A 26,789-nucleotide genomic window follows, 5' to 3' on the forward strand; every position below is an offset into this window, starting at 1 on the left:
CTCAAAACAAGTCCTACGGGTTAAAACTCAGGCATTTTTCAGCAGTCACAGCGGCAGGAAACATCAGTCGAGTGTCGACTGCTAGCTGGACCGTGCGGTGCGTGCGCGTTTCTTATCTTGTAACGACCACCGATTATATCATCGGCAAAGCTTTCGCGGGGTTACTTGATGGAAACCTGATCACCATGAAGTACGCGAGTCTACTGTTTTCTCGGCTGCGCATTAGAAATGCGTCCGGCGTTAGGCACGTGACAACTATATCGGACGAGTTGCGAGCGAAGTTTTCAGCATTCAAGGGCGGTACTGTTCAGCTGAAAAAGGATGACCACACAGGCATCGCTGAGCTGCACTTCAGCAACCCTTCGAAGCGAAACTCCTTCAGCGGTACGCAGCGCAGTTTGTTGATATGTCTAGGGGGAACATTGTTCAGCGTGTTGCAAACATGAAGCCGTGCTGTTACTTGCTGCTCTGTGTTTAACTTTTTTGTGTACCTGGAGTTTAATTCACTGTTTTTTGTTGCTTTGTTGTATCGGTGCATGCAGTAATTCCATGGTTTCGTTTGCCCCTTATGCCTTTAGGTGACATGATGATCCAGCTTCACGATATCGTCGCCGAGCTTCACTCTTGGAAGGAAGGCAAGGGCCTGGTGTTTTACAGCGGTGAAGGCGTATTTTGCTCCGGCGGTGATCTGGATATGATGAAGGCACTGAACACGCCAGAGTTGGGAGCGCAGATGGGCGGCATCATGCATTCGGCCCTCATGGGTCTTCGAGACCTGCCCCTCATCAGTGTGGCCTTGATACAGGGCAGGGCCTTGGGTATGTTCAGATATAGTGTACGTGTTGTTCACAGTGCATAAATGGTCACTGATGTCATCTGCATTCTCGTCTTCTCAAGAATGCCAAGGTACCCGGGTAGCACCGAAACATTACAACAATGTTGTTTGTTTGTTGTTATTTTGGTCAAACTTTAATCCCTAGCATTAATTGAACACTTAAACAGCATAAATGCAGCATTTTTTTTAGATAGTGAAGCAACCCTGCATGAGCATGCAGGCCTGCCATTTGTGCAGTTGCAGGATTCAACGCCATTGCAAGGACCAACAAGGGCAAAACTATATGTGCCATTCAGGAGTGATTGCAATGAATATGAAGACATTTTGGTCTAACGTTTTGTCTATACGTGGCTTGCAGCAGTACCAGAGCAGCAACCATATTGGTGAACCAGGAGCTATAGCCAGAATCTGCACATTTCTATAATATCCGTTCCGGCTTGCACCAGGGAAGTGCCTGGTTTACCATTATGGTGATACCACGTGCAAGCCATAGCTATAAATATCTCTATGCGTGCTTGTCCGTTATACTTATAGCCATGTGGCCATTACGCTTTGGTGCAGCTATGGTGAACTTAAAATTCAGAGCCACAAATCTGGCATTGGCAAAGGCTGTGGGAAAGGCTTTGGTGAAGAGGTTGGTTAAGTATAAGTTTAATCAGCCGTATCCTGAGATTTCAGTAGATTTCAGCGAACCCCAGGAACTTCTACAGTTCTAGGACTTGTTGCTACGAATTTGTCGCATGCTGCACTTGCCAAGAAATAGAACCTAACTTACTTCTTTTGGTACAGTGATGTTTTGCATACATGTGTCTGCTTCAGATGAATATGAACTCCTCTATGTTGTGGCATGCAGTTTGCTTGCCCACTTCTGTTGTCTGTGACGGGTGAGATCCAAGTGTTTAGTCACCCCGCTTGCTTCTTGGCAACTAGAATGAAAGCATTTTACTTGCAAGTGTTCAAAGAAACAAGATAGTGTCTCTCCTGCTCTCTGCAGCTTATTTTGGCGTTGTCCATGTGATCCAATTACGCTAGATTGGAGTTACATTTTGCATACTATGCTAAATATAGAGTACTGTTCTCTTACCTTTTTGTCATTGTTAATGATTTCTGGTTCGAAGGCAGTTTGTGTTTTTACCTTTACAAGTGAGAGAAGTATTAGTGAACTCTGGTTCTTACTCATATAAGATATGAGACTGGTAATTCTGAGTTTTGCATAAAAGCTGTATTGAAAGCTTGCTGTTGAGTTAGTTGGCGCATCATGAGCGAAGGAAAGCAGCACTCGGTTACGTTTTTTCTTTGCACTTAGTCCTGCAATATTGATAAATTACTAATTGAAGCCGTAGCCTCTTGCTTATGTGAATTTGAGATTTAGTAGTATGCATAAAGCAGCTGTTTGTTTTTAAGAAACAATTAAGTGTTATGCATGCTCAGCTTTTTATTAAAGCACTACTTGTATGAAGAAATTTCTTTGCCGTAAGCTGCATTGTTGTTGTCGTATATCATAGCTGTAATGCTTGCACTCACGTCTTGAGTAAAGAAATTTTCATCTGAGTGGGCTCAAGCTGCTAGGGACATGCAAACGGAAATTGTCCATTCCGGAATATGTATAGGTGGCTTGCACCTGGCATTAAGGGCATGAAGATAGTGTACCCCATGTGGCATCCACCATGCTTCCAAGTGGCAAGCTGCGATAACCAGAGTAAACAAATGAGCACACTTCCACTGTACTTCTGGTCCAACATGATGACCAATATAACACCGGTGCCAGCCGCCAGTACTATTTGTGGTCATGGGATCCTGCTGAGCTAGACGAGTTGCCACATTTTTAAGAGGGGGTTGTGGAGCAGTATCGCTCTCACCTTTGTGCCCTGAGGGTAAGGTGAGAAGGTTGGAGGCATTTCTTACTGGGGGCAGGGGTCCTTCTTGTTAGCTTTTTTTCAGATGCCGCTTGCCCTTTTAGATCGAGAGCTCTGCTCCTCGGGGTGCAACCTCCGATTTCGATGTGGATGGGACAATGACCTTCAGTGCCTCACAAGATCAAACCGAACTTAACTGCATGGTGGTATGGCCCAAGCTATGGTAGTATGACCACATGATCATATAACTGTGACCATTGGGTACCTGACCTTGACTTTGACCTTGACTTGGATGTTTGATTTGAGTCAATGGGCACCACATCATCAATGACCTTCAATGCCTCACAAGGTCAAACCAAACTTAAGTGCATAATGTTATGGCCCAAGCTATGGTAGTATGACCACGTGATCATATGGCTGTGACCATTGGGTACCTGACCTTGACCTTTGACCTTGAAATTGATTCGGGATAGTGGAGACCATGCTTAACAGAGCTTTTGCTTGTGTAACTGGGTTCAAAGGCCATTTTAATTTTATTTTTTCATTTGTGCGATATATGTTGGCCTAAAGGAAGCCATTTGGATAGCTTCGCATGTTAATTTTTGACTGACATGTGCAAAACTTTGTTCAAGGTATCACAATAGTTGAGAATTGTTACATCGAAGCACCAGAACTTGTCAGATAAGTACTTGCGGGATCATGGGATGAAATATTTTTGTTTTCAAAGATGCACAGCTTGGAATAAAGTAATAATACATATTACAGGTGAAAAAAATCTGTCTGCACGGCTATGTTGAAGGATGTGTTGCCAAGCTCATTGTGTGGAGAAGTGATATTCACTGCTTTCACTAGCTAGCATGAAAAAGCACCTGTTGCAATGTGTTTGCTTTATATTTAGAAAAAGCTGCAAGTTTGCTGTAGGTTGAGCAGACTTTTCTTTCTTCTTAAAAGCCACCTCATAACTTGTCCCATCTGGTGTAGTGTAGGGTTTAGTTGAATTGGCCCAAGGAACCATAGAAGCATGGAAGAGTTGCCGCGGTACTCATGATTTTTGGTGTTTTATTAAGCCTTTCATTCTGTGCCATATTTGTCCACAAATGTAAATAGCCTTGGAAATTAATTCATGAATGAACTTGTACTTTAGGCGGAGGAGCTGAACTGACAACAGCCTGTGACTTTCGAGTTATGGTGCCTGGAGCTGAAATCCAATTTGTCCAGGTTTGTGTGTCTGTCATATTTTGGCAATGGAAGCATGTTTTTACTACCATTTTCTTTATGTTTTCACTGTTAACTCTGAAAGGGCAGAGCAAGGACAGTAAATAAAAATATGTTTTGTATGCAGGTATGAAGAAATATTTTGGGGGGCTGTTTTGATTCAGGGCAGATTTAAGTTGATCAAGTTAAATTCAAACAAGTTACATTTAAGCAAATTAGACCAAATAGGCTCAGTACACACATATGCACCTATCAATGTGTTTATTAGCATGAGATTTATAAAAGCCCATCAATACAGTTTATGGCAGGTGAGTTAGAACTGAGCACTTTTGACTGTTCTGCTGTCAACAATGTTTTTTTTATTTATTTATTTATGAATACTGCGATCTTGTACACAAGATCATAGCAGGTGGGAAACAATGTATTAAGATACAAAAATACAGACACATACGAACAAAACAGAATTGCACATAGAATTGCACATAGAACGAAACAGAATTGCACATAGAAAAATCAGGAAGAAAATATCGCGGCAAGGCCATAAACAAACAATTATTTCAAGTGCTCTTCAAACAAATGCAATGATCTCTGCTTGACAACATCATCCGTAAGGTTATTCCAATCAATGATGGTCCTTGGAAAAAAAGAATATTTAAAACAATTAACTCGAGAATTTAATGGCGTTATGGAAAGAGAATGGCGATTTCTAGTTTGGTACCCCGAGGAATAAGCAAGGATATTAGAGGTGTCAACTTTGAAATTATTATTAATTAATTGAAAGAAAAATTTTAAGCGACATATGCGATTTATGTTAGGAATAGAGGGTAAGCCGCTTTTTTTGAGGAGATCACTGACTGATGCCCGCCCGTAAGTGTTATAAATAAACCTTACTGCTTTCTTTTGGATTCTTTTGGATGTTCTTCCAAGGTTGCATTAAATGGTTGGCTGTGAGTAAACTCAGGAACTGATTTAATTTTATTTGTATACTTTTGTTTGCAAAAACAACAGACTTTTGTCTGCAAAAACAACAGTGAGGTGTATATCAGTGGGGAACTCCAGATTCATTTTAACCACTCAGAACTTTTATTCTCGTTACATAGTCATTTTCCTATTTCACCTCCGTCCACCCTAACTGGAAGCCTAGCCCATTACCTTGTGCTGAGTTGCAGAATGTCACAGATACCGAATCAACTGCAGTTCAAATTTGAGACTAGCTGGTTTAAGACGCCTTTAATAACTACAGTCAATCCCGGATATATAGAACCCGGATATATCGAATTATTGCCTATATCGAACAGATGTAGAATCCCCTTGGGAATCTCATGCAAAAGTATAGGAAATTTGTTTACGTTTATCAAACTCCTGTGCACCCTATATTTGATATATCGAACTCCGTGCCATGCCGAGCCCCCGCAAGTGCGCTTCTCCCAGTATGCGCCACCTTGGAAGTGGGCTTCTTCCACTAGCGCGCGCTCCTGCAAATGGGCTTCTCCTAATAAGAGTTCACGCGGCGCTGGCCTTGGACAGCTGCGCTCTTAGTCACTGATGGGAACTTTGTGGGGGGTGTGAAAGGAAATGGGAATGGCCATAAGGAGCTGGGAAGAGGGAAACCCTGCTGGCCGCAGGCTCGCAGACACCTAATTTCTGATGATCACATCGTGGCTGACATCATCGATACCGAGGAAGCGGACCCGAGCAGTGACGAAGATTGTGCGAAGAGGCCCAGCCGCCATGCACTGCGGCTGAACTTGCATCCGCATTCAGCGTCATTCGTCGCTGTTGTGGCGCAATGGAGGGCACTGGACTTTCTCATTTGGATACTATCAACAAGCTTGAGGACAGCTTAATGAACTGCATGGTGCAGAGGAAGAGGCAAGCAAAGCTCACTGACTTTTTTCTTGCGAAATAAAGCGCGCTGATCGTGGAGTTGTGCTTTCGTTTTTGTGGACTTGAGAGGAGTAAATCGGTAAGTTCCCACTTGCTACGATCCCGGGAAATTGTCCGAGATTTGCGCAGTTTTAAAATAAGCGTCTAATAGGCATATTTTATATTTCGAATTATTGATATATCGAACTTTTTCGCGATCCCCTTCGAGTTCGATATATCCGGGATCGACTGTACTTGGCATCCTGAGATGAGTGCATGACCTTTGAAACAATGGCTTAACATGTGTGGTGGCAGGGTTCCTTCTTCCACGATATAAATCTAATTTTTTGTGTGAGAAAAGAAGTTCAGTAATTCTCATTCACGGGGGTACCTGAATCACAATATTAAAAAACGGTTGAAGGAGGGCCATAGTGGAGGGCTCCGGTTTAATTACAGCCACCCCGGGTTCTTTAATGTACACTGACATTGTACTGTATAGGCGTTTTATCATTATTCATCCTTTGAAATGTGGCCACAGTGGCTGGGATTTGTTCTTGTGACCCCGTGTTCAGCTTCCTAATGCCATATAAACAATGGGCCACTGTGACGAGTTCTTTGTTTGCGATATTGAGCATTTTTAACTCAACCTGTTCCTAATGGGTCCAATCTAAACAGGAAGTAAAATATTATCCTGGCAAGTTTGACTGTTTCACTCTTGAAACTATTAGTATTGTGCAGATACTAGGCCAGCCAAAAGCTAATAAGTGGGAAATTTTATTGTTAGCAGTACCAAAAAGTCACAGCGGAAGCCAGAACAGCCAGTGACTCAAAAAAAAAAAGGCTAAAGTTGGAATTCAAGTGACAAGAATTTAGCACTGTAGTTAAGGCTCATAAGAAAGGTAGCTATCACACCATGTTGAATGGTAAACGTGGCCCAAGTTCCTTTGTTTAGCATGAAGTGACACTGCTCGTGCAACTCCACAGTAGCCCCGCCGCGGTGGCTCAGTGGTTACGGCGCTCGGCTGGTGACTCGAAAGACGCAGGTTCGATCCCGGCCGCGGCGGCCGAATTTCGATGAAGGCAAAATTCTAGAGGCCCGCGTGCTGTGCATTGTCAGTGCACGTTAAAGAACCCCAGGTGGTCGAAATTTCCGGAGCCCTTCACCACGGCGTCCCTCATAGCCTGAGTTGCTTTGGGACGTTAAACCCCAATAAACCAATAAACCAACCACTCCACAGTATTCTATCCTTGTGCCTTCCCTTTACACTTTCGAGACAGTAATAATATTTGCTTTCATCTTTGTTAACATTTTGCTGCAAGATCTAGTACACGTCTTCTCTTTCAGGTACGGATGGGTCTTGTCCCAGGCTGGGGAGGAACAACGCGCCTAGTGAGGCACCTGGGAGCCTCGGAGACACTCAAGCTTCTGTCATCGGGTCGCAAAGTTGGTGCAGAAGAAGCTCTAGAAATGGGCCTAATAGATGACATCCTGCACTGCTACGAGGACCCCCTGCTGGAAGCCAAAAAGTGGCTAGGACAGTACATTGCTGGTGATGCACACGTCGTCCGGGTAGGTTCGTTAGTTGCTAATGCATGTAAGCTGACGGCAGTTAAAGGGAGAGCCGCCGCAGTGGCTCAGTGGTTATGGCACTCGGCTGCTGACCCGAAAGACGCGGGTTCAATCTCGGCTGCGGCAGTCGAATTTCGATGGAGGCGAAATTCTAGAGGCCCCTGTACTATGCGATGCCAGTGCACGTTAAAGAACCCCAGGTGGCCGAAATTTCCGGAGCCCTCCACTACGGCGTCCCTCATAGCGTGAGTCGCTTTGGGACGTTAAAATCCACATAACCCAGTTGAAGGGACCGGCAACTAACTAGAATGCGTCATGAGATTATGTTGAAAATTAAAGATTTTGTCTCATATTTTAAAAATCTAGCACTGTAACATGGAAGAAATGAGGATTTATAACTTTTATTTGGCATTTAAAATTGCATAAAACAAGCTGAAGTGGCATCTTGCGGTCATACCTTGCCATTATTGATGTATCCCAACATGCCACCATATCTCGGTAAACTGCGGCTGACATGGGCTTTTAAGTGCACTCTTATTTTTTTTCTTTTAGAAGTGCTCATGAGATTGTATAGTAGTTTACATTCTCTCAAGTGCATGTTACAATGAAAAGCAGCACTCTCTCCACATCACCACCGTGACATCACCCAATGAATGCTTGGAGCTTTTGTTATTAGATGGCGCCACAGTGTTTTTCCACGGTGTATTGCATGGCCTGCAGTATTTGAAATAAATAAATAATTAAAATTTCTTGGTTGAAGCGCCAATCACATCGCATTCCTTAGAGTCCCCTCGCTCTGATACAAAAAACTTCAAAACACCAAGTAGAAGTACTTAAAAAAGAAAAACCAGGAAACTGAAACTGGGTTTCGACCAAACGATAGTGTCGCGACAGACCGTCCTGTGACGTCACAAGTCCGTCACGAAACCGTGTACCGTCACGAAACCTATCGTGTGCTCATTGATTAGCCAAACTGGTGACTGTAAGTGGGAACTTGGGTCATCATTTCTATGAAATAACCAAAAGCCACCTGGAAAATTTTGTTCTTGAGCAAACGCAGAGCGCATATCGACAGCCGTGCATCCAGTGACATCACACAAGCGAGGTTGCCCGTAGAAATCTCGACTGAGGCGACGAAAGTGGAAATTTTTAAATGTGTTTGCACAGCAACAAAACACGCCCTGTTGTGAAATTTGGCACAAAAAACCAAAAAACTGCGGAGAACATGCCATGAACATTTCAGTAAAATCTGGGGAGGTAGAACGAAACGCCAGAGTTGGCCTTCAACAACTTTGCGTGTGGAGACTTAAATTCCAGATCCCACTGGCAGCATGTGATTGATTTTTCTTCTACTTTCTACTCAATTGCGTTTAGCTATAAAATGGTTACACAACTAATTTCCCCTTGTCCAACACCTCAAATTAAGAAAGGAAAAATGCTTCTCAGGGGTGAAATGCTTGAAAAATGGGTCTTGGATCCCAGCATGCAATTACCAGAATACCTTGAGCCATGGGACTTTTTGGCCAAAACTGCCCTTGCTTCATAAAATTTCATCATCTTATGTTGCACATTTCTTCTAGTACTGTACTCTTGATGTGATAAAAGTGCATAGGTTTGTTTGTCATCTTGCACAAATATTTTTTAGTGAGACAGCTATTAAAAGTTGAAAATTACTCCCATTAAGTTTACTCCTGTAGGCTTGGGTCGCTGTGACTTTATGTGGGGCATTGATCACAGCCAGCTATATTTTGTTAGCCAACTTTTTGAAGTTGTAAACTTTTAGAGCTACAGTTGTGCTGTGCGACAATTTCATATCCACATATTTTAAATGTGAAAAATGTTTTTGAAATGTGAGGAACACTAAATGCAAAAGATGTGTGTCAGCGGGGCCGTGAAACGGCTGTTATCTTACAGGGTGTTTATTTCATGCTAAAGTGCGTGGGAGCATCCTTGATGTAATACTGGCAGCAGTCCCGATGTTCATCCGATTGTGCACTATTCTGTTTAGTTTTTGATGCACTTATGAACTCAGCATTCTGTTCTTCTCTGAGCATGACGGTATGTAATTGCAATCATTTGTGCCGTAAAAGCTATCCCTGTGATGCAGAATTAATCCGCAAATTAAAGTTGGTATGTAAGCAATGAACAGGAGCATTGTGTATGAAATGTTTGAAGACTCATAAGCTAGAGCAGCATTCTTGAAGTTCCTTGGACGTTTGGTGTGACAAAAACTTCACCTTTGTCGATCTTCTGTTCACTTTTGCAGACCCTGAAGGAAACGATTGTCAAGGCCAGGGAACTGTCCACGATCGACAGCCTGCGTGAAGAGCTGCGGCTCTTCTCCACTGTATGGAGCGGTCCAGCCAACAGAGAAGCTCTGAAGCGAAATATAAAGCATTGAGATCGGTGTTGCCTTATAGTTCGACTTATAGCCTGGAACAGATTCTGCATAAATAGAGGGCTAGCATCAATTTGTAATGCTACTCAAGTCATGTACACCATGTGTACGTTTTGACAGACGTAAGGCTGAAAATCAACTCGCATATTTATGCCGGGCATGCCTGAAACAGGCTGTGTTGACCATGTCCATTTCTGGCTCTATCAAAATATGTGCCATATTATGAAAGTTAATCTGTATTGTGTTTGTATTATCGGGCCCAATATGCCCCCTGCCATTATATATGTGATAGAGTTGAACCCAGTGCGGCACGAGGGCAGATTTTATTGCGCTCTGGACTGTGGGTGTATTCCATTTGTGATGCTTTTTTTTTTAATGAGGGATGGATTGATCAATGTGAAATAAAAAGAATATAATATGCAAAACCTTTGTGGTCGCATGATTTCCTAGCTGACATATGCTGGCGAGTATGTGCATGCAGCTGTGTGCACTAGCTGAAGGGAAACTTATTCGATACGCGGGCGCAGCTGCTACAAGCAGGTGGTCGCGATATAGTCTCTGATGGAGGAGAACCATCAAGTAAAAAAAAAAAAGCGCAAGTATAATGTGGTATGTAATGAATTTTTTCTCTCACTCACTGGCAATTAAACCTCGGGGCACGACAACTAAAAAAAGGCTGCCAATTAGCGATGTCGAGGGTCAGAATACGGCAGACTCGCTTGCTTCTAGAAACCACGCATTAAAAGCGTGTAAAGCACTTCATTTCTTCCGTTTTCTCGAGACCGCCGCGGTGGCTTAGTGGTTATGGCGCTCGGCTGCTGACCCGAAAGACGCTGGTTCGATCCCGGCCGCGGCGGTGGAATTTCGATGGAGGCGAAATTCAAGAGGCCCGTGTACTGTGCGATGTCAGTGCACGTTAAAGAACTCCAGGTGGCCGAAATTTCCGGAGCCCTTCACTACTGCGTCCCTCATAGCCCGAGTCGCTTTGGAACGTTAAACCCCCTTAATCCTTTCCTCGCTTTTGAGACGTTAGAAAATCCCGCTTTTGGTGCTGTCGATGTCGCAACGTTCGAGAGACAACTGCACGCCGACGCGTCTTTGGCGCGTCACCGCACGCCGGCGACGAGCAGTTAAAAGTCTTGCTACTGCAAAACAGCTGTGCGAACAACTGTATTATCACTGCACTCGCTTGTCACATGACAGAGAGAGCTGTAGAGAGAGCCATACCGAAGTAGCAGCGGTTGTGGCAGTGTGGCGCAAGTTCCAAACGCAGGAGGCTAGACATCATGCCCGTCATCAGCGAGGAGTTTTGCCTCAAATTGAAAGCTCTGAAGTCGAGCGGTACGATCGAACTCACTGAGGACGTCGTCCCTGGCATCGCGTGTCTTAAAATTAATGACCCGGCGAAGCGGAACTGCATCTCCGGTAAGCGCAGGCGCCGAAATCAAGTCAACGTAAACGACTCAACCGGCATGAGAGACGTAGCTGTTCGTTTGAATGGACGCCAGTGAATGAGTGAATTCTCATCGCTGCTGGCTTCAGCGGCACTTGCTGAGCATTTACGTTGTTTAATTGTTTAGCCCACTTTCTCGCCAGAAGTGCTTTTTCAAGAGTTTCGCGTGCCTCATTTCGGCTGGGCTGTGAACGCACTTTCGCATTTAACTTCCACCAGCGCTTCGATTCTTTCTACTTTTGAAGGCTGTTTCCTGTAGCGCGTGAATTTGATGTCCCCGTAGCATTCCGATGAGTCGGCCGGTTGTTAATTCTGTGCATAATGTGGTGGGTAAGGAATTTTGTTTTCAATGATGTTCGTTCACGGCGCGAACCTGTGAAAAGCTGTGGAAAACGTTTCGGCCGTTTCTTATTTTGTACTGCACCCAGTAAACAGCAGAAAGGCAGTTTTTCTTGACGTCTTTCCTCACGAACAGTTTATGCGCGAATTTCGTGCGTGCGGAGAGCACTTCGGTGATAGGTCGTATCAGTCAGAGTTGATCATATGTTTCGACAATTTTTTTTTGCTTTTCCTTGTTGAATAATCGTAGGTGAGATGATGCTGGAACTGGCCAATGCTGTCAAGACGTTAGAACACTCGTCCCACATCAAGGCAGTACTCCTCTGCGGCGAAGGCTCTTTCTTCTGTTCAGGCGCCAACCTGGTATCCATGAAAGGAATTTCAAGCCCTGATGAAGGACGGCAGATGTCAGCTCTCATGCAGGACACATTAACAAGGTACTTTCACCCGGCCGTTTCGATCCCAGCCGCCACATGTGTACTCCTAACCTAAACCTCATTGACATCGTAAATGTTTGAAAGCGGAACGGAAGTTAAAACTAATTCGCAAGCACTTCTGTCATTTTCGCTTTTTTTTTGCTCTCCTGTCCTCATCCTGCTTGTGCAGTTTCAGCTTCCCTTGACAGGAAATAACTAGCCCGCAAAAATATTTCAGTAATAGCGGAAAGCTGTGTGCACTATATTTTCTTCGTATGTGTGTCCACTAGTGGACACACATACGAAGAAAATATAGCGCAAACATTACGCAAACATTCACTACTTAAACAAGAACATCAAAATGAGGTTTTAAGAGAGACTGAATACTGGCATGCTTGATTTTCTCTACGATGGCACGAAGACCTCTGCATGGAAGTGTTAATTGGCACTAGCAATTTCATTCATTCATTCATTCACATATACTGCAGGTGAACCTCAGACTCATGCAGGAGTGTGGACAGTACAGAAAAAATACAAAAACAGGCACATTAATCTCATGGAAAAAACATGACAGGAAGATAGATTTGCAGCCGGAACAACAAGTTACCATGCCACGTGTGCAAGACAAAACTAACAAAGTTTCGCACATATAGAGTCTGCTGCAAAACTTTGCAGTTCTCTGTTCCGCTCCGCCAGCCGGCATGGTGGAGTAAGCTTTTCCAATAGGCAGTACATAACAGCTACAAAAAGTCAAAAGCCCTTAATTTTATTAACACTTATTTCTATGGAAGTACTCCACCCTATAATTTGTTCAAACGAGAAATTGCAAATGATAATATTGAGTGCATTATAATGCAGCTCATCGGCTGCTGTATCATTTTGCTGCGATTTATTCTTGATGAGTACCTGCAAGATTCCTTAAAATAATGCATTGGGCCTAGTTTAAAGGGACCAAATGGTATAGGAGGTAAATAAATTGTTATTTGAAGGCCAATCTGCGTGGTGAGAGCGTCTACAAGTTTGCGTTGATTCTTATAAATGGGACACACTAGAGCAACAGGTGTAGATTGAATATATGAAGCAAGGAGCGAAATTCAGTGTTCGTTAATTTTCTTTTATTAAGTTCTTTTGGTACAGGCTCCAAATAAGGTGGGTGTATTCTGATTTAGGCGTTACAAGTGCTTTATTTGCATGAAATTTTACTTCGCGAGGGGCATTGCAGAGCCTTCTCTTTTTCAATAGGTAATATTGTGCCGTCATGGTCGTGTTACAAGTTGCTGTATTTGCATTTCATTTGATGCTGACATTACTTGTATGTGCATGCATGCACATACCTGTACACATCATTTAATCATAAAAAATATGGTGTAACAATAGCCTTTTGCAGTTTTGGTTGTACACAACATTTCTTGATTGTTCGCTTATGCATACTGTCGTAATTTCATGAAAAACTTTTATATTGCTAGAAGCCAGTATTCATGCATTTTATTTCAAGCTTGTATCCTCACAGTTGAAATGAGAATGAGTAGGACGTTTGAGCTGCATGAAGTTTGTTGCTGCAATTTTTGAAGTGCTCATAGTAAACAGGGGTGTGTATGTGCAAATACTCTTTCACAAAGTCCTCAAATGTAATTTAAATAATTTTTTTTCTGTTTTATATGTTCAGTAGAAAAGCCCTGTTATTGACTGCATGCAATTCATCTAATGTCTGAAATTAGGTTAGTTGATAAACATTGGCAAAAATTATTGTTAGTATGATAATGTTTTGGTAATTTTGGCATGTTATCAATGTGTGATTTTGTTGTCACTTCATCCCTTTATAGTCATGCTATTTTCAGTATTCCAGAGAAACTGTTCATTTTTTAAATCCAGGCTCTGTTTAATAGTTCCATGTGCTGGTTCCATCAGGCCATTTCACTGTGCAACTGCAAGATCAATGAGATTTTGATCTATCGAGGTTAAAGTAGTAGTAATAAAAAGATTCTCGTAATTTCTCTAGCCTAATGAGCTGATATTTACCCAGTAGATCACTCGTAGCCAATAATATAACGATCATTGTAAAGAAGCGGAATTACTCCTTCATATAATAAATGCTGAATATTATTTGTTACTAATTAATGTAATTTATCTTAATAATGAAATTGGTGTATTAGTTTATTTTTAGTTATATACTGACTGTTGCGTCAATCAGAGAAAATCGAAAAAAATTTTCTGAGCCAGACTGCACGTTTGTTCGGGCTGAAATTTCACACAGAGGTTGCATTTGATGGTCAGTTTTGTTTTATACTACAGTTAGGTGGCGTACTTGCCTGATTCGGTCAGAATTATTCGTAATACCCGTCGTCTGCGGCGACGGCGAATCAAAACCGGAAAGCTTCGCAGCAATGGTACCAGTGGCACCATCTCGCACTCACTGGAGAAACGAGCCCTCTACCATGCCTCTACCTAGAGGGGGGGATGCAGTTGAGTTAAAAAAGTGGCTTGTTTCTCCAGTGGGTACAAGATGGCGCCACTGGTATCATTGCTGCGAAGCTTTTCGGTTTTAATTCGCCGTCGCCGCAGACAATAAACATTACGAATAATTCTGACAGAATCAGGTAAGTACGCCACCTAAATGTAGTATAAAACAAAACTAACCATCAGGTGTAACCTCTGTGCGAAATTTGAGCCCGAACAAAAGTGCGGTTAGGCCAAGATAATTTTTTTTTCGATTTTCGCTGATTGACGCAATAGTCAGTACATCAGAGAGAACCGGCTGCATTGTGACGTCGACAGGTGTCCAGGCGAATGCAGCTGTTTGTCAGCTTGTGAGCCTCTGACATTGCACGTCAGTGTTACAAATGAGGCAGCTGCAATAGCTGCGACTGCCTCTGCTTATAACGTGGAGATACGCATTAGCAAGTACTAAGAACGAGCAGGCATAGTTGACGCTGAACTTCAGCTTAAATTTCACAGAGGGGACGCAAGAAAGTAGCCACACTAAACTTGACAAAGAAAACCTGCACGAAAACTTGACAGTAGAAGAACTACAGAGTGCAATAATGTAACAGAAATTTCAGCGTGTACGTGTGAAGGATGTAGTGGTTCGGTGCTGAGAAACTTGGTTACCGCCACTTGATTCAAACGCATGACGTTGAGACCGTAAAGGACATCGAGATCATCATTTGGAAATGAATGGCTGTCGCCTAGTGTCACGGATCTGATCACGAAAAGGGCCAGTGGTGGCAATACCTGTATTTTAATTTTTGCTTTTTATAGCTGGTAAAAGCTCCATTTTTGTTTGAAAATGGAACCTTTGTCATTAGAATGGGGTGGTACACCGATACAAGCCACTAGCACGTCTCCTTTCATCACAAGCACCCATGGGTGACTCTGCTTTATGTTCCAGCAATAGGCAGACGCCATGTTAATGCATTGTTTAATGTTAGGGGAGTTGGCAGTCATCATTCAAGTATTGAGCAGTTTGAGTGGGAGTGGTATTATTGTGTTGAAGCCTACTAGAGCGAAAGCTCTATTACTACATGTCTCCCAAGGTCAGTCTTGATGTGCGTTTCACCTTGAGGCCCTGGAGCGCAAGCAAACCATGTGACTCGTCAGGCAGAGGCACACTTGCACACGCTCGCCGGCTCCGCCACTAAATCACATGATTAGGAGAGGGCAGGCTGGGAGAGGTGCAGTTGCGCACGCTAGTCGGCTTCGCCGTTTTGATATCACGTGACTAGGAGAGGGTGTAACAGTTGCTACGTCGGCAGTTTCTTCTCCGTTTTGCCTTAGAGGAGGCGCACGCCGGACCGAGTGTGTCAACTCTTTGGCATCGCCGCCAAGCCGCATCCGATCATCCATTCGATATAGCTCACCGAGAAGTTGTACTGCAGAGGACGAGAGATAAATGAACTGCTGGAACCGAGAAGCAGTTTGAAGCTAGACTTGTGAAGCAACGGAACAGAGCTTTCACTCTGTATAACTAGGTTTAGGTTTGGTTTGGTTTATGGGGTTTAACGTCCCAAAGCGACTGAGGCTATGAGAGACGCCGTAGTGAAGGGCTCCGGAAATTTCGACCACCTGGGGTTCTTTAACGTGCACTGACATCGCACAGTACACGGGCCTCTAGAATTTCTCCTCCAAAGAAATTCCAGCCGCCACGGCCGGGATCGAACCCGCGTCTTTCGGGTCAGCAGCCGAGCACCATAGCCACTGAGCCACCGCGGCGGCTTTAACTAGGTTTAGAAGAGTTAAACCTCATCAAATGTTAATTTAAGGGGCTACATTTTGACCATCCAAATAATATTTAAAATCGGTGAAATGTTCTATACATTATGCAGATCACAAATCTATGGAGTTCATGTGTATGCAGGTGTGTCATCTTCATTGTATTGTGCAGGTACTTTGAAAAATGTCATGGCTTCTATGACTACTACTATGCTGTTGTTCGACTGTCCATGTTTGCATTGGGCAGTTTGTATTTAACTTGCCCGTAATAGTGCTCACGGTCCTTTTCTCTCGTTACACCTTTCACCTTGATGACACATTATACCATGATCCCTTGCGTGTTGTTCAGGTTCAACACAATACCGCCATGTTTCCTTGTGTGCTGTTCAGGTTCAACAACCTGCCGATGATAACCGCTGTCCTTATAGAGGGCCGGGCAATTGGTGGCGGCGCCGAATTGACAACCGCGGCCGACTTTCGAATCATGGCTCCCAACGCTGAGGTCAAGTTTGTACATGCACGATTGGGAATCTCTTCTGCGTGGGGTGGAATGAGCCGGCTGACACACCTTGTTGGTGAGTGTACAGAATGCCTGCCAGCACTGGCCGGTCTCTGGTATCAGGGTTCTTTGATTATACTAGTTGATTATACAGCCTGAATCTCAGAAACCTTTCCAAGTTATAGTCATCATGCAACCTTATTTTAATGTGTACAGAATAGCATTTCTAGCAGGCTGTTCGCACCAGCAAAACTTCAGACATAGGCAGGCAGTAAAATTAAATTATTTAATAAGGGAGTAAACACTCATTGACATCCACCTAAGCGCAGCCATACGGCTACAAAGGAAAGCTGTACAGCTTTCTCAGACACTTCGCAGTTAAAGAAAAGTTTGTCCTAGTCCGGGGTTCAAACCCGGGACCACCGCTTCACAGGAGCAGTCGCTCTACCAACTGAGCTAACCAGGGCGGCAAGCTTATGGCAGAGCGAGAGCGAATTGATCAATAACTCGAAATGGGAACAGTGTTGGTCAAATGTTTAAGAGAATCCCCCAAGGTGGAGTAAGATTTGTAATTCATAATTAAATTAGTTGTTTGAGAAATATTTGAAAAGACAGAAATAAAAAAAAAGCTTTCAGTAAATTTTTTCCTAAACAACACAGAACTCGCAGTTCATTCTGTCTTATTCTGTCAAAGCAACTGAAATAGAGCATTTCAAGCTCTATATTAGGTAACTGCCTTGCATACTTTGCACATGCTATTCTCGAACATGTCTAATGGTGTTTGGTCACCCCCATGCATCTGGGTGAGTAGTTTTGGCACACAAAGGCTCTAGGCTGACAAGGTTCTTTTCTGTGTTCGTTTGGCTCCGTTTGGCTGTCTGTGTTTACCTCGCTTCCGCTCTTCAATCCTGTGACTTTTTTGTGATTCGTGGTAAGTCCAGCTGATTGCCAGCTATTCTATTACCTCTTCCACAACTTATAACAAGGTCAGACCGTAGAACCTAGTTTTTAGATAATGAATAGAAGCCTCTTTATTCTTCCGGTAAGGTATGAAATATGAAAAAGTAATATTTGGTAGTGGAGAATAGAATGCGTACGAGATGTTGACCTACTAGTATTAGGTGCAGCTCGAGGACTGAGACAGGAAAGTAGAGACATGGGGAATGATTAGAAGGCTTGTGATGCCTGTCTCTTCCCCGGAACACACAAAGAATTACATACTGATTACATGAGAATGTAGTAGGAAGAGTATTCTTAGCTGCTTCTTATTGCAAGGAGGGATACTTTCAGTTTATCAGGCTTGCTTGTTATGAAACCATATCACTGAAAAACTCGCTGAGATTGTCTAAGAAATCTCACTCTTAAAAAGCCTAATTCAGGGTCATTGAAAGAAGCGCAGTTTGCGAAATTATTTTGTCATCAAGGAAGTTTTGCTTAACGATAAAAATAATGAATAAAATTCAAGCAGCCTATTTCAAGGCCACAGCTGTTGCTGTTCTGGCCGCATGTGCCTAGAGCAACCTTGTGCTACTGTGGTGTTTTTTCGTTCTGGCGTGGAACGCGGAAAACAAGGAACTTTCACAGTAGTGTCAGAATTTTTAAAGTAGCGCTCTTTGCCTTTACCCGCATCGCAACTTGTTAGCCTGAGATTTTTTAGTCTTCAAACTATACTAATAATATGTTAACATTCTAGTTAATGATTGATTAGTAGATAGGCAATAACTGCTACGGTACTAAAGTAGCTAGGCCTTTAATGGCTGTATCGATGGAATGTTCTTTTTTTTTTTTACTATTAATTTCTGTGGATGGATTTTTGTCGGCTATGACTGCACTCTAGCTGTCCGGTGCAGCATATTATACACCGCTGCCTGACAAAACGATTTCATGTTGAACTTTTATTTTCTTTAGGCAGGGTAATGTCAGCATGGTAGGGAAGGCTAGCCGTGTCGCTTCATGGGCTGCTTATGTTAACTTCAGTGTCTGAACAAGCTGAAGATGCCCATCATGCAGCTGTTTAGAATAAATCATCTAATGGGGACAGTGCTTTAAGCTTGCAATAGGGACTTTCGTTTAGCAGCCTTTTTCTAGCATGCTGCAAAGGAATTAATTTTTAGCCCTACACTTTTCGGAGCTTTTTTTGCAACTAATGTGCCTAACCTCTGTTTTCCTTGTTATACTGCGCTCAAGGATTTCACAGTTCTTTTCAATGGGAAGTACCATTCCAATAGGAACGCAACGCAGCGACTGCTGTTGAGATAGATGAGAATGCAAAGCGTCGCTACACTTCGGCCTGCATGAAGCCGCCATGCACAGTAACTTCAGAAACAGTTCTCTTTTCGAACAGTGAGGGCACCGTGTACAGGAAGGGTGATAAACTGGTTTTCATGGCAGGCAGCATGGCGGTACCACCTGTTGATAAATATTATAGCCGTCTTCTCCGATTTGCCGGAGGAAAACACATCATGTTAACGCCATCAGGACATGATGCCTCTTGTTTTTCATGGGGTAAAAAGGGGAGAAAGTTGGGGACTACATTTGAAATTTTAGAAGCTCGAGAACATAAGCTTTCACAAGCCAGAAAAGGCCGAAAATTGATGTACGAGTGTCACCACTATCGACCATTTTCACAATAAGCAAACTGTAGTGACATCGGTACTTTTTTGTGTGTGTGTATATATGTGTGTGCAGTTTATACCATGCCAGCATCCACTTACTGCCAGTGATCATGGAGGCCATGATGCTGTCAACATCATAAAAAGCTGGAGTTTGAATTGAGTGGCAAAAAAATTGTTCTGTTTTTGATTCCAAATTTCTCAGCTAAATTCTTGTTTTGCTATTTAGCAGACGTCAACAGAGCTTTTAAATGCCAAGCAATTAAATTTTACTCTGAAAAATATTGGATAAATGTGGATGAAGCTTCTTCTAGTGTTCAAGGCTATATAGCAAGCTGTTTTTATGTGAGGCTTAATGTGGCAGTCTTGTTTTTCTCATCTTATTTGCAGCATCTGTGGTAGTCTGGGGAATTGAAAGAAATGACTCTCAGATCGGGCAGCAACACCTCAATACCAATTCCCTTGTTATTGCAAGCATTTGTTACTTTATTGCTTCCACGATTTTGCTTAATATCTGCATGAATGGTTTCTTTTTTGTCACGTAAGCATTTTAACGTCAGCTGCTTTCTTCTAGGTTTTCCTGCCTTTGAGTAAAGTACTGTGACCGATAATTGTTGCTGCTTAAAGGGGCACTGAGAAAAATTCCGTCCAGTTGTTGGTGTTAGTAAAAATTAATTGTTTGGCTCCGTTGTATCCATATGTCAGTGACGTTTGCTCGGCAGCAAACAATGCATTTATTGCTTTGGAAATCCGCTTTAAAAGTGGAACATTTTATTTCTTTTTTCCTGGCACACGGTGCAAATTTGTGACTTCGAGGCCGAAAAAACTCTTTGATCACCGTGTATAAGTGAATGGCAGTGTAGCCCAACCTCAGGTGTCAACAAGAAAAAAAAAGAAGTAACCATCTTGACGTCACGGCAGTTTACTTGCCAAAATGGACAGGCAGCAATGCCTGTATTTTATTTTATGTTGTTTTTCCTATCTATTAACGGTTTCATTTTTCGAGGAGTGTGGCCTTTTCTCCGTAGGACAGAATAATTTATTGATACAGGCCAGCTTCAGTGTGATCTCATTGTCCCTTTAAGCATTCACCTCGCAGCAACACCTGTATCTTATTTTTTGGGGGTTTTCCTTATCTAATAAGGATTTCATTTTTCGGGGATTGTGGCCATTTTGTCTCATAGGACACAGTAATCTATTGATACCGGCCAACTTCAGTGTGATCTCACTGTCCCTTTAAACATCCACCTCGCAGCAACACCTGTATCTTACTTTTTTTTTTTTTCCTATCTAATGAGGGTATCATTTTCCAGGGAGTGTAGCCTTTTTGTCATTAGGACACAGTAATCTATTGATACCGGCCAACTTCATTCTGATCTCACGGTCCCTTTAAGCATTCTCCTTGCAGCAACACCTGTATCGTTTTCTTGTTTTTCTTATCTAATAATGCTTTGGCTTTTCGGGGAGTTTGGCCTTTTTGTCATTAGGACACAGCTAATCTATTGATACAGGCCAACTTCACTGTGATCTCACTGTCCCCTTAAGCATTCCCCTCACAGCAACATCTGTATATTATTTTTTTTGCTTTTGCCTATCTAGAGGGTTTGATTCCTCAGGGAGTGTGGCCTTTTTATCATTAGGACACAGTAATCTATTGATACCGGCCAACTTCAGTGTGATCTCACTGTCCCCTTAAGCATTCCCCTCACAGCAACATCTGTATATTATTTTTTTTGCTTTTGCCTATCTAGAGGGTTTGATTCCTCAGGGAGTGTGGCCTTTTTATCATTAGGACACAGTAATCTATTGATACCGGCCAACTTCAGTGTGATCTCACTGTCCCCTTAAGCATTCCCCTCACAGCAACATCTGTATATTATTTTTTTTGCTTTTGCCTATCTAGAGGGTTTGATTCCTCAGGGAGTGTGGCCTTTTTATCATTAGGACACAGTAATCTATTGATACCGGCCAACTTCAGTGTGATCTCACTGTCCCCTGAAGCATTCCCCTCACAGCAACATCTGTATATTATTTTTTTTGCTTTTGCCTATCTAGAGGGTTTGATTCCTCAGGGAGTGTGGCCTTTTTATTATTAGGACACAGTAATCTATTGATACCGGCCAACTTCAGTGTGATCTCACTGTCCCCTTAAGCATTCCCCTCACAGCAATATCTGTATATTATTTTTTTTGCTTTTGCCTATCTAGGGGGTTTGATTCCTCAGGGAGTGTGGCCTTTTTATCATTAGGACACAGTAATCTATTGATACCGGCCAACTTCAGTGTGATCTCACTGTCCCCTTAAGCATTCCCCTCACAGCAATATCTGTATATTAGAGAGTTTAGTATTGCGGGCTTTGCGTAATTGCGTGCATAGCGGAATAGCGGGATCAGACTGCGCATGCGCAGAACACTAACGGGGAAATAGCGTTAGCGTACGCACGCAATTTTCAGAATTGCGCGATGCGGCAGTTGCGCTTTTAGCGTAGAAACATGGCGGCGTCCTTTCAAGCGACAGCCGCCCGCTTCAGCCGATTCAGCAGCTCTTGCGATTCCGGTCGGCATGTTTACCGGCATCTACTGGTGTTTTTGCTTTTCTCTATGACTTACCTTGCTTCGACGATAAAGTTTAAGCTGCAATTCAGCCCTGTTTTTAAGATACGCTCTCGATTCTGGAGCGCGCAAGCCTAATGGAACCTCCAGCTGCACTGCTACCGTCTGCAATGGCCCGAAACGCAGCAGAAACCTAGCAAAAATGTCTGGAACGAGACAAAAATAGATTTGGAGGTTTTTCGCGGTGTTTTATGGACTTGAATTATGTATAGAGAGTTTATATTAAATTTTTCTCAAGCTTTTGAACATTAGACGTCATGTGATGGCAAATTTTATTGCTCCAACGGCTTGTAGTTAACATTGCCTTTACTAGATGGCGCCACTAATTTACGTTTTCATTTCATTTTATTTCAATTTCGGGGTCATTTTGCAGACGAAAATGAACACTGCACTAATAATTCGTTTAAAAAACTTGGAAATATTATACTTTGGCAAGTTAGCGGCAATGTCAACCATTTTAGAAGGACCGTTGGCATCCATGTCAAGCAGATGGCGTTTAGCGTTTCCAAAGCGCTATACTAAAACTCTCTGAGGGGATAAGTTGCTTGCGGCACACTAACGTAATTTCCCTTAGGTCCGCTATCACGCTAACGCTATACTAAAACTCTCTATTATTTTTTTTGCTTTTGCCTATCTAGAGGGTTTGATTCCTCAGGGAGTTTGGCCTTTTTGTCATTAGGACACAGCTAATCTATTGATACAGGCCAACTTCACTGTGATCTCACTGTCCCCTTAAGCATTCCCCTCACAGCAACATCTGTATATTATTTTTTTTGCTTTTGCCTATCTAGAGGGTTTGATTCCTCAGGGAGTGTGGCCTTTTTATCATTAGGACACAGTAATCTATTGATACCGGCCAACTTCAGTGTGATCTCACTGTCCCCTTAAGCATTCCCCTCACAGCAACATCTGTATATTATTTTTTTTGCTTTTGCCTATCTAGAGGGTTTGATTCCTCAGGGAGTGTGGCCTTTTTATCATTAGGACACAGTAATCTATTGATACCGGCCAACTTCAGTGTGATCTCACTGTCCCCTTAAGCATTCCCCTCACAGCAACATCTGTATATTATTTTTTTTGCTTTTGCCTATCTAGAGGGTTTGATTCCTCAGGGAGTGTGGCCTTTTTATCATTAGGACACAGTAATCTATTGATACCGGCCAACTTCAGTGTGATCTCACTGTCCCCTTAAGCATTCCCCTCACAGCAACATCTGTATATTATTTTTTTTGCTTTTGCCTATCTAGAGGGTTTGATTCCTCAGGGAGTGTGGCCTTTTTATCATTAGGACACAGTAATCTATTGATACCGGCCAACTTCAGTGTGATCTCACTGTCCCCTTAAGCATTCCCCTCACAGCAACATCTGTATATTATTTTTTTTGCTTTTGCCTATCTAGAGGGTTTGATTCCTCAGGGAGTGTGGCCTTTTTATCATTAGGACACAGTAATCTATTGATACCGGCCAACTTCAGTGTGATCTCACTGTCCCCTTAAGCATTCCCCTCACAGCAACATCTGTATATTATTTTTTTTGCTTTTGCCTATCTAGAGGGTTTGATTCCTCAGGGAGTGTGGCCTTTTTATCATTAGGACACAGTAATCTATTGATACCGGCCAACTTCAGTGTGATCTCACTGTCCCCTTAAGCATTCCCCTCACAGCAACATCTGTATATTATTTTTTTTGCTTTTGCCTATCTAGAGGGTTTGATTCCTCAGGGAGTGTGGCCTTTTTATTATTAGGACACAGTAATCTATTGATACCGGCCAACTTCAGTGTGATCTCACTGTCCCCTTAAGCATTCCCCTCACAGCAACATCTGTATATTATTTTTTTTGCTTTTGCCTATCTAGAGGGTTTGATTCCTCAGGGAGTGTGGCCTTTTTATCATTAGGACACAGTAATCTATTGATACCGGCCAACTTCAGTGTGATCTCACTGTCCCCTTAAGCATTCCCCTCACAGCAATATCTGTATATTAGAGAGTTTAGTATTGCGGGCTTTGCGTAATTGCGTGCATAGCGGAATAGCGGGATCAGACTGCGCATGCGCAGAACACTAACGGGGAAATAGCGTTAGCGTACGCACGCAATTTTCAGAATTTAGCGTTGCGGCAGTTGCGCTTTTAGCGTAGAAACATGGCGGCGTCCTTTCAAGCGACAGCCGCCCGCTTCAGCCGATTCAGCAGCTCTTGCGATTCCGGTCGGCATGTTTACCGGCATCTACTGGTGTTTTTGCTTTTCTCTATGACTTACCTTGCTTCGACGATAAAGTTTAAGCTGCAATTCAGCCCTGTTTTTAAGATACGCTCTCGATTCTGGAGCGCGCAAGCCTAATGGAACCTCCAGCTGCACTGCTACCGTCTGCAATGGCCCGAAACGCAGCAGAAACCTAGCAAAAATGTCTGGAACGAGACAAAAATAGATTTGGAGGTTTTTCGCGGTGTTTTATGGACTTGAATTATGTATAGAGAGTTTATATTAAATTTTTCTCAAGCTTTTGAACATTAGACGTCATGTGATGGCAAATTTTATTGCTCCAACGGCTTGTAGTTAACATTGCCTTTACTAGATGGCGCCACTAATTTACGTTTTCATTTCATTTTATTTCAATTTCGGGGTCATTTTGCAGACGAAAATGAACACTGCACTAATAATTCGTTTAAAAAACTTGGAAATATTATACTTTGGCAAGTTAGCGGCAATGTCAACCATTTTAGAAGGACCGTTGGCATCCATGTCAAGCAGATGGCGTTTAGCGTTTCCAAAGCGCTATACTAAAACTCTCTGAGGGGATAAGTTGCTTGCGGCACACTAACGTAATTTCCCTTAGGTCCGCTATCACGCTAACGCTATACTAAAACTCTCTATTATTTTTTTTGCTTTTGCCTATCTAGAGGGTTTGATTCCTCAGGGAGTGTGGCCTTTTTATCATTAGGACACAGTAATCTATTGATACCGGCCAACTTCAGTGTGATCTCACTGTCCCCTTAAGCATTCCCCTCACAGCAATATCTGTATATTATTTTTTTTGCTTTTGCCTATCTAGAGGGTTTGATTCCTCAGGGAGTGTGGCCTTTTTATCATTAGGACACAGTAATCTATTGATACCGGCCAACTTCAGTGTGATCTCACTGTCCCCTTAAGCATTCCCCTCACAGCAACATCTGTATATTATTTTTTTTGCTTTTGCCTATCTAGAGGGTTTGATTCCTCAGGGAGTGTGGCCTTTTTATCATTAGGACACAGTAATCTATTGATACCGGCCAACTTCAGTGTGATCTCACTGTCCCCTTAAGCATTCCCCTCACAGCAACATCTGTATATTATTTTTTTTGCTTTTGCCTATCTAGGGGGTTTGATTCCTGAGGGAGTGTGGCCTTTTTATCATTAGGACACAGTAATCTATTGATACCGGCCAACTTCAGTGTGATCTCACTGTCCCCTTAAGCATTCCCCTCACAGCAACATCTGTATATTATTTTTTTTGCTTTTGCCTATCTAGAGGGTTTGATTCCTCAGGGAGTGTGGCCTTTTTATCATTAGGACACAGTAATCTATTGATACCGGCCAACTTCAGTGTGATCTCACTGTCCCCTTAAGCATTCCCCTCACAGCAACATCTGTATATTATTTTTTTTGCTTTTGCCTATCTAGGGGGTTTGATTCCTCAGGGAGTGTGGCCTTTTTATCATTAGGACACAGTAATCTATTGATACCGGCCAACTTCAGTGTGATCTCACTGTCCCCTTAAGCATTCCCCTCACAGCAACATCTGTATATTATTTTTTTTGCTTTTGCCTATCTAGGGGGTTTGATTCCTCAGGGAGTGTGGCCTTTTTATCATTAGGACACAGTAATCTATTGATACCGGCCAACTTCAGTGTGATCTCACTGTCCCTTTAAACATTCCCCTCACAGCAACATCTGTATATTATTTTTTTTGCTTTTGCCTATCTAGAGGGTTTGATTCCTCAGGGAGTGTGGCCTTTTTATCATTAGGACACAGTAATCTATTGATACCGGCCAACTTCAGTGTGATCTCACTGTCCCTTTAAACATTCCCCTCACAGCAACATCTGTATATTATTTTTTTTGCTTTTGCCTATCTAGAGGGTTTGGTTCCTCAGGGAGTGTGGCCTTTTTATCATTAGGACACAGTAATCTATTGATACCGGCCAACTTCAGTGTGATCTCACTGTCCCTTTAAACATTCCCCCTCACAGCAACATCTGTATATTATTTTTTTTGCTTTTGCCTATCTAGGGGGTTTGATTCCTCAGGGAGTGTGGCCTTTTTATCATTAGGACACAGTAATCTATTGATACCGGCATGGGCGTCCGGAGGGGGGGGCAAGGGGGGGCGGCTGCACCCCCCTGGAAAATCACTCACTCGAACCGTGAGTGATGGCCGCACGCCAGGGGCGGTGGTGCGCTCAGCCAAAAGGGTAAAAGCAACCCCGCTTCGACGCTTGGTCACATCTGCGAAATGCCGCGTCCGGGCGCGCGTCGTTCCGCCGTTTTCAAACCACGCCACCGCCAGCTCTGCTGAAGGACGACCTGTTGCAGACATGCAGCGGCACCGGCGAGCATGTGTTTCGAGATGGGTGTCTGTTTCTTTGATCTCTAGAGAGATAGCGACACGGAGGCAGACAGTGCACAGGGCACAGGTGGTGGTGGTGGTAGTGGTTTATTAAAAAAAATAAAAAGTGAAGCAAAAGAGTGTTGCCGGCCGCGGCAATTGCTATCTAATATCTTAAGCACCCGAGCTGCAGCCGGCAGAAACGAAAGGGAAAGGGAGAGGATAGTGAGGAGAAGTATAGAGGGGAGCGACAGCGAGAAAGGACAGGGGAGAGCTTTGTACACTATTTACAAAATACAAAAGTAATCAAGTTCGCGCCGCTCGCGC

At 43.0% G+C, this 26,789-nt stretch overlaps 2 protein-coding genes and 1 non-coding gene across 4 annotated transcripts in view; all 3 read left to right on the plus strand.

Moving 5' to 3' along the window:
- Positions 1 to 38: 38 nt before the first annotated feature.
- Positions 39 to 10,165, plus strand: LOC149327857 (ethylmalonyl-CoA decarboxylase-like). Of its 2 annotated transcripts, none has more exons than XM_089563099.1 (5): positions 39 to 384; positions 579 to 818; positions 3,836 to 3,909; positions 7,118 to 7,342; positions 9,609 to 10,165. In XM_089563099.1, the coding sequence occupies exons 1-5, from the start codon at positions 186 to 188 to the stop codon at positions 9,741 to 9,743; spliced, it is 873 nt and encodes a 290-aa protein (XP_089419225.1). In that variant the 5' UTR covers positions 39 to 185; the 3' UTR covers positions 9,744 to 10,165. The 2 variants fall into 2 exon arrangements, with proteins under 2 accessions (XP_089419225.1, XP_089419226.1); XM_089563100.1 differs by having other exon boundaries at positions 579 to 813; positions 3,831 to 3,909.
- Positions 10,166 to 10,523: 358 nt separating this feature from the next.
- TRNAS-GCU (transfer RNA serine (anticodon GCU)) lies at positions 10,524 to 10,597 on the plus strand. Its single transcript has one exon. It is a non-coding gene; the product is annotated as a tRNA-Ser (tRNA).
- Positions 10,598 to 10,804: 207 nt separating this feature from the next.
- LOC149327859 (ethylmalonyl-CoA decarboxylase-like) overlaps positions 10,805 to 26,789 on the plus strand; it is a 28,186-nt gene continuing 12,201 nt past the window's right edge. Inside the window, exons 1-3 of the mRNA XM_089565062.1 lie at positions 10,805 to 11,165; positions 11,783 to 11,969; positions 16,548 to 16,732. Of these exons, the coding sequence (XP_089421188.1) occupies positions 11,027 to 11,165; positions 11,783 to 11,969; positions 16,548 to 16,732 (511 nt within the window). The 5' untranslated portion in view covers positions 10,805 to 11,026. The remainder of the gene's footprint in view (positions 11,166 to 11,782; positions 11,970 to 16,547; positions 16,733 to 26,789) is intronic.

The sequence above is a fragment of the Amblyomma mixtum genome, chromosome 10, assembly GCF_055824585.1.
Source record: "Amblyomma mixtum isolate Tamu chromosome 10, ASM5582458v1, whole genome shotgun sequence".
In the NCBI taxonomy this organism is placed as follows: domain Eukaryota; kingdom Metazoa; phylum Arthropoda; class Arachnida; order Ixodida; family Ixodidae; genus Amblyomma; species Amblyomma mixtum.